General features: G+C 38.6%; 1 protein-coding gene and 1 pseudogene across 1 annotated transcript in view; both read right to left on the bottom strand.

Moving 5' to 3' along the window:
* Positions 1–11,594, bottom strand: part of TMEM165 (transmembrane protein 165) — a 24,223-nt gene that overhangs the window by 12,099 nt on the left and 530 nt on the right. The window contains exon 2 of the mRNA XM_006093956.3: positions 3,996–4,221. Within this exon, the coding sequence (XP_006094018.1) occupies positions 3,996–4,221 (226 nt within the window). The remainder of the gene's footprint in view (positions 1–3,995; positions 4,222–11,594) is intronic.
* On the bottom strand, positions 1,364–1,551 carry LOC111827078 (annotated as a pseudogene).

Here is an 11,594-nt window from a genome sequence, read left to right on the forward strand (position 1 = left end):
TGTTGGCCAGGCCTCCTGCACTGGGACAGCTCAGCCAGTGGGCGCTAACGAATCACGCGAGAGCTTGCCAGTCCCATGTGTTGTTTTTTAAAATACGCAAACACCAGTGAAGGAAAAATACCACATGATCTCACTCATTTATGGATAATAAAGACCATTATTAACTGGGGAACTTATATGCATATATGCTTAGCCCAAGGACTCAGACAATAATGTGATGAAGGCCTGGGGTGGGGTGAAGGGGGTTAATGGGGGAAAAAAAGGGGGGGGGGGACATGATACTTTCAACAATAAAGATAAACTAAAAGAAAAAAAATGAATCTCAATCTAATCATGAGGAAATATCAAACAGAAAATGAGGAACAGTCCGCTAGAGGGGCTCTATTCTTTTAAAAATGTAAATAGTCTAAAACACAAGAAAAGGCTATGTAAACATTTCAGATTAAAATACTAAAATCCTGCTATAGAGTATTAGGTCAATTAACAAAATATGAGTGACAGATTAAAGTAATGTATCAATCTGTGTATAACGATACATATTAAATTGTGTATAAAAGCCCTGGCTGAGTAGCTCAGTTGGTTAGAGCATTGTCCCGGTACCCCAAGGTTGAGGGTTTGACTCCGTCAGGACACATACAAGAATCAACCAATGAATGCTAAATAAGTGGAACAATTAATTGATGCTTCTATCCCCTTCTTCTTTTTCTCCTTCCCCCTCTAAAAGTCAATAAATAAAAATTTTTAAAAATGTATATATACATTATACATCTGTAAGATATGTAAGTTGTATGTACATGTACACATATATCTATATAAACATTGTGTGTGTACATAATTTTATTTAGATTTAGATAAATGGATAGATAGGTCACAAATGCTAAAACAAATGGGGTAAAATGTTAACAGGTGAATCTGGATAAAAGGCATATAAGTATTTTTTGTAACTTGATAAACTTAAAAGATTTTCCATAAAGAGGCTTTAGTATTTTTTAATGAAATGTAGCAAACCTTTTTAAATGTGTTGAAAACTTAGTTTTCCTTTTATCTTCAGGTAATATTTAAGAAACAACAACAACCTGTGTTACTACTTACCCTTAAAAATCCTATCTTTGGGATGCTTTGACATCTCCACAGACAGCAAAAAACACCTGGTATTCTAGCTGTGATGTTCTTCCCTAGTTACTGTCCCTCTATTTTCTCTTTCTTTGGGAACCTTTCATCTGATGCTCAAGCACTTTTTCTCTGGGAACAATGAGAGGTTATTCTCTTTATCAAGTCAGAAGAGAGCTACAAATGTATGGCCCTTCTACATCTTGGCAATGTATTTGAAGTGAAGATACAGATTTGGGAATCACTAACCTATATCAGAATTGATTCTAAACCTTGCTCCATACTAGCAATAAGTTGTCATGGACATCTAATCTAATTTTATTATTAATTTTTTTGTGGGGAGGGGATCACAGGAGTCAGCACATCTGGAGTGCAATGGATAAACCTCACCCTGGGAAAACCACCTTCGTAATCATGGTATCTCCCCTGCCAGGTCAGTATATATAAACTAATTTTTAAAATAATAGTTCTATCGCCCTGGCCAGGTGGCTCAGTTAGTTGGAGCATTGTCCCGTACACTAAAAAGTTGCTGCAGGCTCAATTCTCAGTCAGGGCACATACCTGGATTGTGGATTCGATCCCCAGTCAGAAGATGCAGGAGGCAACAGATAAATGTTTCTCTCTCTCCTCCTCCTCCTTCTCTCTCTAAAATTAATAAAAATGTGTCCTCAGGTGATAATTAGAAAAATAATAGTAACTATAACTCCAGTCATATAAACTGTTAACATTTAGAGACCTAAAGAAAATTTTCAGCATCTTTTAAAACACATTTTATATATATTTTTTGCTCCAAAATAAATACGACAGTGTGATCCAAAAAAGATTTTCAAGTAAAAACTTGTAGTAATTGTTAAAGTTCTATGACAAAAGTAAATGAAAATAATAAAAAAGATCAATGTAAATTTCCAAATGTTAGTTTATTCATGCTTTTTTAAAGGAATGATGGTGATAGTGGCTATCAGATTGCTAATGGAATTTAGAGTCCACTGGGTATGTTTTAAAACAGGGGTGGGGAATATCCAGCCCACTGGCCATAAAAGGCCCTCAAAATCATTTGGTCTGGCCCTTCCAAGGCATTAGGGTGAGTTAAATGTTTGACCAAATATAGCAGGCTAATTCTGTTTAAATATTTATTTTTGAAAGTATTACATATGTCCCTAGCAGGCTAATTTTTAAGTTGATAATTTTGTATGGCCCACGAATGATGTTATAAATATCCAATGGCCCTTGGCAGAAAAAAGGTTCCCCACCCCTGTTTTAAAAGAATGCCATACAGTTTTTGTATACCATACCAGAAATTAGATCTCTGCAACTCCTTAAGCTTAATATGACAAGTCTTAGATCACTTCAATGTGACAGGAGGTACATACTTTTTCAAAATTATTTTAGATACACGAGGAAAAGATTTGAAGACCACAAATAAAACCTATCCTTTCAATAGAACAGGTGAGAATAGCTGTCAGACACCACCAGCAGGTAGAGCAGCAGTTCTCAACCTGTGGGTCGCGACCCCTTTGGCGGTCAAACAACCCTTTCACAGGGGTCGCCTAAGACCATCCTGCATATCAGATATTTACATTACGATTCATAACAGTAGCAACATTACAGTTATGAAGTAGCAACAAAAATAATTTTATGGTTGGGTCACAACATGAGGAACTGTATTTAAAGGGCCAGAAGGTTGAGAACCACTGAGCTAGAGGGAGGTGGGCCGAGGGTCAGGACAGGAGAGACTAACCCCACTTAGAGCTGAGTAAATGGATATGAACACAAAGACGTCAGGGGGTTGATGGAGCCAGCTTCCGGTGAGGGAATGGGCAGAGGACAGCCTTCTAGTTATCTTGAAGCTCAAAGTTTCAAAAATAAAATTCTCTAATTTACTGAAACTCATTCCAAACAAGTAACTTTACCATTTACAACTCTCCCCACTTTTCCCATTTCCTATCAAAATTTAGTTTTGAAGATAAAACGGTTTTTATTGTGAAATATGAATAATGCTAATGCTAATTTCTAAAATATGAAAAGTAGTCAAATTAATTTAATCATTAAAATACTCATATGTTTTGAAAGACGTAAACTACTACAAGCATCTAAGCAGCCAGAAATAAAAATTGCTGAGGGAAGAACAGGGGTGAATGACTGAGCACTTGTGACCCTATAAGGTAGGTAGATATTATTTCCATTTTACAAATGGGGAACCTGAAACTCAAAGAGGTGAAGTAACTTATCATTACACGAATACATGGCACAGTCAGAGTCTGGCCCAAGCCTGACTCTAAGGAGGAAGCTTACTATTTTCTACCCAACTATGTGGCTCAAGGTTGCTTCTGAATCAGAGACTAAATTATGTTTAATTACTGAACGGTAAGTTTACTTTCTCATGGTCTAATTCTTTGAAAAGCAAGCCTATGTATTAGCAGCACAAACTAGGAATCTAAGAACGTTTCACTCCTTTACTATAATGGGTAACAATAGCTTAATAGAACACAATAAACCAAGAGTTTTTCCTCAGTTATTGATATCAAATGTCCTTCAACAGAAGAATATGCAATTCTCTGTGGCTGCTTGAGTTCTACTTGTAAGATATTAGACATTAATAAGCTTATCTGGACTGAAAAGGAAAAAAAAGCAAGAGCACACAGCAAAAGTAAGGATTCTAATCCAGTGAATAAATGAGGAGTATGTATCTTTATTGAACAGCTGAACATTTAATTTTAAATGCAGTATATTTTTCAGGAATTTAGGTACTAAAACCATTTTCTTTTTACAAAACTCTGGAACATGAACCAAATTCCATGATTAATTGAATGATTCAGTGACTCAATATCAAACACCATGCTGTTGCTTAAAACCAATAAACTTATTAGGAGGAAAAGCACACTTACCTGATAAGCACGTCATTAAGCCCAAGGCAAGCATAGCACCAGCCAACACTGTCAAACGGTTATAGCGCATTGCCATAATGGCTGCTATAAAAAATGTCTTATCACCCAGTTCAGATACAATGATAACTGATATGGCAGCGACAAATGCATGGATAAACCCCAAATTAGTTTGGGTATCTGTATCTTCTTTATTGGTATGAACTGGGACAGCTGGTGTGAGTCCTTTCTGAAATAAAAAAATATATATACATCAGCTATTTTTTTAAAGAAGTCATTATTTACAATTCTTTTAGTTTGTATGTGAATTAAGATGTTTTTTACTGTCACAGTCATTAGACTTATTTACTGTGTAATCACTTTGAAAGCCATCAGTAATGACAGAACCCTCTAATTGATGATTGCTACAATGCAGATCCAAGTACAATTCTACAAAACAATTTTTAAATAACTGTAGACCAACTATATCCACACATAAAAATTACCTTATTTTCTAAGAATTTGTGAGCTGAGATTAAGTTCTTAGCTTTTTATTTGTAACTGGTGTGAAAGACCAGGGTATGCTTATCAAATATCCAAATAACAGGAAGCTGAGATAAATTTCATTAACACACTTTAGAGGACAGAGAAAGATTCAGAAAGCTCTCAATAGGCTGGAGCAAGAGTTGACTGTAGCTAAGATGAGGTCTAATATAGCTGGATATATCGATGGTCCTACACTAACAGCTAAAAATATCCTAAGAGATAATATGGCCTGATAAAAAGACAAACCAGTGCTTTGGTTGATATTCAAGTTGAAAATGTGACAAAGCTCCAAAAGGGCAACAAGCACTTTAAAGCAGCAGCCGCCAACTGGTGGTCCGTGAGGTCCGAAAGGTTGGCGACCGCTGCTTTAAAGAGTTAGTGACATGTCCATCATTCTTTACCAGTGGTTCTCAACCTTCCTAATGCCGCGACCCTTTAATACAGTTCCTCATGTTGTGGTGACCCCCAACCATAAAATTATTTTCGTTGCTACTTCATAACTGTAATTTTGCTACTGTTATGAATCGTAATGTAAATATCTGATATGCTATATGTGTTTTCCGATGGTCGCGACCCACAGGTTGAGAACCGCTGCTTTACCCAAAGTTGCACACTGGTTCTGAGGCATCACATTTTTAATATTTTATTTTTTATTAATGTTATTTGTTAATTCATACTAGGACCGGTTCTGAGGCACCACATTTTAAGAAAAACTAATCATAAAATTTATATGGAACCACAAAAGTCCCCGAATAGCCAAAGGAATCTTGAGAAAGAACAAAGTACGGATCATGCTCCTTGATATCAAACTATATAATAAAGCTACAATAATCAAAACGGTATAGTACTGGCATAATCACACACACACACATCAATGGCATCAACTAGAAATAAATCCTCACTTATAGTCATCCTATAACAAGGGAGGAAATAATATACAATGGGATAAAGACAGTCTCTTTAATAAGTGGTGCTGGGAAAACTGGACAGATACAAGCAAAAAAATTAATCAAAGATATGATTCATGCATGCACATGCACAGACACAGGCATATTATGAAATCTTGTCATTTGTGACAACATGGATGGGCCTTGAGGATATTATGCTAAATGAAATGTCAGACAAATACTGTATGGTTTTACTTACTTATGGAATCTAAAACAAAACAAAACAGAAAATAGACCTATAGATTGAGAACAAGCTGATGGTTACAAAGGGAGAAGAGAATAAGATTATATCTATATCTATATATTATCTATCTACCATCTATCTATCTATAGAAAGAAACCAATTCCTTGTAGGCTCTAAGTCTTCAGAAAGATACAACCAGAAAGCACTCTGCAATTATGCATTCACTACCCACAAGTATAGAGTTAACAACTGTGGGGCAATCTCTGACCGATGAGGGAAGTTGGTTCTGTGGTTCATTCTATAGGACTCCTTCACAGTCTCAGCAGAATTCAGTACTAGTCACTCATGCAAAGGCTAACTTGAAAATGCAGTGGGGTACATGCATTTACCTCCTTCCCTGGACTGACAATGTGAAAGAATACTGGCATGTTCTGAGAACAGGAAGCAAACCATCAGATGAATGATTGGGGTAGCAAGATAAAATACAGCCCAGACTGAAAATCCTGTACGGTTATGGCCCAGCTTAGAGGCAAGCAAGAAGCCTTTAGAAGTTTTTGAGTAGAAGACACAAACATGATTAAAGCACTGTGACTTAGACTACTGTACATCAGGGCTAAAAAAGAATACCAGCCACCAGACCAATTAATTAGGAAGTCAGCTGCTCAAAACCAATGTTAATAATAGGGAAGGAAAAAAATTCTGTACATTATGGAAAGAAAATCAACAGAACTTTAAAAAGAGGGGAGAATCAAAGATGATGGTTAAGGTTTTCTATCTGGTTGACTAAGAGAAATACTAGTATTCCTACAAGATATGTGGGAAAGAGGAATAAAAATAAGGGATTTGGTTTCAGACACATTCAATTTGAGGTGATAAAAAAGCATTTCAAATGAAGGTTTCCAAGAAGTCATACAAATGGGACCCCTGATTTTAGCTTCAGAGCATGTATCTGGGAGCCTAAATTTATCAGTTAGAGCAAGTAGATGAAATTCCCATAGGAAAAGGCCTAGAGATTAAGTTGAAAAGCCTTAGGGAATGTCTATTTTTAGGGAAAAGGGGGTGGGAGAAGAGAAAGAAAACAAAAACTGTCTTAGATATTTAGAAAGCCAGGCAAGAGAACACCACAGATGGTCAAGACAGGAACAAACACCATTCACTGAGCTACTAACTAATTAGATGCCAGGTATTTTCATATACATTGTTCAAATACTCAAAACCTTAAGAACTGTCATCCCAACTTAACACAAGAGGAGTAACAGAGGACAAATAATGTTAAATAATTTTTCCCACGTTCATACAGCAAAGATGGGGTCCAACTCTTCAAAAAGTAGAGAGGTAACAGTGTCAAAATGAGAACTGAAAAAGAGCCCTGCGTTTAGCAATTAGGTAAGGTAAAGTTATACTTCAAAAATGAAATTTCAATAAAAAGACAGGGGCTCAGCCCTAGCTGGGTGGCTCAGTTGTGGAGCACTGTCCCATACAACAAAAGGTTGCAGGTTCGATTCCTGGTCAGGGCACATACCCAGGTTGCAGGTTTGATCCCCAGTTGGGGCACGTATGGGAGGCAACCGATCAATGTTTCTCTCTCACATGGATTTTTTTTCTCTCTGTCCCTGCCCCCTCCCCGTCTAAAATCAGTAAAAACATTTCCTCAGGTGAGGACTAAAAAAAGGAATAATAAAAAGACAGGGGCTCAAGCCAGACAATGGAAGACTAAAGCAAAGTAAAAAAGCAACTAATTTCCTAGATAGAAATTTGGTTGATAAAACTGAATAGAAACTACAGGCATACCTCAGAGATACTGTGGGTTCAGTTCCAGACTACCACAATAAAGCGAGCCTCGCAATAAAGCAAGTCGTAATCTTTCTGCTGGTGAAGGGTCTTGCCTCGAATTTGTAAAGAACGCAACACCTGTGAAGCGCAACAAAGTGAAGCGCAATGAACCGAGGTATGCTTATAATGCAGTCAAGATGAGTTAAATCAATGGCCTTCTTTCTTTCCCCAAGTAGGAAAGAACCTATGGGCATGTGTATGCAGACAGGAACCAATAGAAAGAATAAAGATATTGAGGAAGAAAAATACTGGAGGTCAGAGAATAGGCACATGGACACAGAGAAAAGCTATGGGAAGGATGATAGTTCTGTCCAGTCTAAAGGCAGAAGGTATGGGCAGAGAAGCAAATACTTAGATGTGTACAAGAGAGTCAGATGCGGTGACTATTCTGATACTCCACTCTTCAATTATAGTGTAATGAAATAGTAATGAAATACAGTGTTTTCCTTGGTACAAATACCACTATTTCATTTTATTTTCGGTCTGAAATCCAAAACATTTACATCTTGAAAGCAGGGTCAACAAATTATAATTAGAAATTAACTTGCTTTACTCAAAGTTAAAATTAGTTCCAAATTGAAGAACTGTAAAAAGAAAAAAAGTATGCTCATTTAGAAAGTATTCTTTTCTACTTTCATGATCTTTAAGGAAAAAAATAACAGTCAATAATGAAAAAATAATTCCTTCTAGTTCTAGAGTTCAAATGAACACATATGTTTGTCTACTGAAACATAACAAGATACCTACATCAGAATCTTCATCTACACAAAATACTAGGGAAGATGAAGATACTTTCTTGGAAAAAGACTGATATCCCTGCAAAAAACCCCAAAAAGTACTCAACAAAAGTTACCACACAAGAGGTTAGATTATTTAAAGATAAAAGAGTCAGAAGGAAATGCTTAGAATTGCCTTAAAACTGTCTCCTAGCCATTACTTTATTATAAGAAGCCAGAAAACCTTTTTCAGAAGTTGGAAAGTGTGCACAAAAATATACATTCAACTTCAACTATGACACCATGGATAAACCTGGTTTTTAAAAATTGCACTACAATAAAAGATTATATTTTATTATAAATTTTCACTATCGGTCCGGCTGGCATGGCTCAGTGGTTGAGTGTCGATCTATGAACCAGGAGGTCAGGTTCGATTTCCAGTCAGGGCTCATGAGGGTTGCAGGCTCAATCCCCAGGAGGGGGCAGGCAGGAGGTAGCCAATCAATGAATCTCTCTTATATTGATGTTTCTATCTTTCTCTCTCTCTCCCTTCCTCCTCTCTGAAATCAATAAAAATATATTTCAAAAAAATAAATTTTCACTATCGTTTCTTTTCATGAATGGTTTAGTCTGTTTTTTAAATATTTTATTTTTTATTGTTACTTGTTAATTCATACTAGAATAATACATATTTAACAAATACATTTTTATTTTAATGAATGTTTTAACAACTTTATTTTTATGAATGTTGTTTTTAATGGATTAATAAATTTGGACATTTGAATGTATTAAGTGTTTCACTGATTTTAATGAATTGCTTTGATGGTAGAACACCAGGCAGTGAATTTGGCAACATAATGTTCACTTCATTCTGACACAGCAATCCTGAGCAAGAAAAGCGTTCTCACATCTCCTGGCCTCAATCTTAGCTATAAAGAGGCTAGAACTGGGAGACTGGACTGCAGGAAGCAGAACTGTTAACTTAATGAAAATGAAAAAAAGTTCAAATATTGTGTGGAAGGCCTTCTCACAGTTAAAAGATAATAAATAAAAGAAATGCCAAGAAACAGTAAATATCAAGAATTTGTACTGGGTCAGATAATAGGCTTTATCAACAGTGCTACTTAACCAGAACAGTTCTTGGGATTTCTAGAATATGCAGCAAATTAAAAATTACCTTTATTAAATCTATCTAACCTCCCTCAACTAAAAGGACTTAATGCTTCTTATATTACATACTCAGCTTAGGGAAGGAATAAGAAAAAACTGAGTAAGTCACTAGAAGCATTAACTGCATAAATGAATACAAATGATCAACAGTACTTCTATTCATGAGTTTGTTGACTGGGGTTTAATTGTCAAGTTCAAAGTGAACTCCCCCAACTTTTATCTGATCATAGAGAAAAAAAATACCCAAAGTAGAAAGCTGTTAGAAATTCAGTTATCTTGCTTCAAAGCACCCTGTAAGATATAACTACATTTTAATAATACATCTTTCACTTGAATGATGACCAATAAAGGAGAGATTTCTCCCCCTCCATTTTCAGAAATCCACTGTCACAGTGGCATGAAAAGGGTAAGTTTAAATAGCCAACCTTTAAAAAATGTCTTCTAACATGCTGTAGTACTGTAAGTAGAGAAAATAGTTGAGCCTATCAAAAATTGCATGAAAATATAATTAAAACAATTGGATTCTACTATGATATAGAAATTAGAATATATTCCTATCAAAAATATCAAGAATATATCAAAATATTAAAGACAAAAATCATATATTGTGCCTGCCCCTTGCCTCCACATCCAATTTCAAAGACAAGGATCCTGAAGGCCACTTAAATATGCTCACTAGATACTGATGACTTTATTTTATAAGACTAGATTTTTCACCCAAGTTGTCTAAAGGGTATTATTTTGTATCTCAAAAGTCGTTGTATGACTAAAACTGTAATGAAAGGCCTAGAAAATTACATTCAAAATACCTCTCTCACTCACAAAGTTATTACTTAGCCCAAAATAATTATTGTTTGAGAAGAAAAAAAAAAAAGAAACTTCCAGTGAGTTATAGGACAGGAGGCTAAATGATAAACTCTAAGAATAAATGTCATGAATCAGCATTTCGGAGCTGGAAATGGCAAACAGGGTCAACTACGCCCAGGAGCGAGGAGCCAGAGAGAAACCCCTTTGAAGGAGGTAGGGAAGCCCTCCCAGAGGGGAGGCATCCGCTGGTTCCTGGAAGGTGGGCAGGTTCCGACCAGTGGGCTCCCAGCCTTTTTCGGGAGACCCTTTGTGGGAGAGCCTTGCCACCGAGCACATGGCCCGGTCTCGGGTTCGAGTGGAGCACGTGGGCGCGGGAGCGGTGCCTGAAGAGCCTGGAGGCCGACTGGAGCCCGATCCTGCAGAAACCTGAACATCCTGCTGGAGAGGCTGGCCTGCCATCCGCAGGCAGGGGCCACTCGGGGAACATTTCCGAGAAGTAAAACTGAGCTCAAAGTTTAGGAAGATTCGCCGGGTGGGAGGGGTGGGGGAGGGGGGCTGGAGTGCCAGTCGCAGGACAGAAGACCTGAATTCAGGCATTCGAATGGGAAGTGAGGAGACAGCCCGGGACGGGTCTAGGGAGGAAATGGCTGAGTTTGAATACAAGCGACTGGGTGGTTCTAGTGACACCCACTCAGACATTCACGGATCCCTACTTGGGGGAGGCCACGGGACGTTCCGGCGCACCGACACGGCGAGCGGTGGCACCCTCGCCGCCGCAGCCCTCGGGGCTACCGCCCAACACGGACCATCCCCCTGCGAGCCTAAGGGCCGCTTCCCGCAGGCAAGAGCACGTTCTTAAAAAGTGAGAGTCACGCTCCAAAAACCCAGGTACCTTTGTCAAAAGACAAGACAAAAAACACAAGTCCGGCAAAGCTGAATTGGGGCCAACAGCTCGGGATGAGCTGCTCCAACAACGCAAAGCCCGGCGTTCTTCTGCCCTGGGAATAACGAAAAGCCTCCCGGCTGCCCTCGGGGCTCCACTTCCCGCTCGGGACGAGTGCTCCCCGCGCCACACCGCGCATCTGGCCGACCAGACCCCGTTCCTCAGCAGCATCCCCGGCCCCCGAGCCGCGGGATCTCCGCGGGCTCCGTCCCTCCCCCGCCGGGCGCGGAGCCGGGCGCGGCCGGGCCTGACCCCGGAAAAGCGCCCCGCCGTCTCCCACCGCCGGAATACAGGCCGGGCACCTTCCACTTCTTATACGACCATTCGTGATAAGGGCGGCCATCCCCTTTATGAGAGTCGGTCCGACAGTAACGAAACTGCAGGACTCCAAAATAAAATTGCAGTAGAGGCCCGGGGAAATGGAAAATTTGTTTTTAATAAGCCGAACTGGCAGGCAACGTAGATACACCCCTTGGG

This window comes from Myotis lucifugus, unplaced genomic scaffold (genome assembly GCF_000147115.1).
Source record: "Myotis lucifugus unplaced genomic scaffold, Myoluc2.0 scaffold_127, whole genome shotgun sequence".
In the NCBI taxonomy this organism is placed as follows: Eukaryota; Metazoa; Chordata; class Mammalia; order Chiroptera; family Vespertilionidae; genus Myotis; species Myotis lucifugus.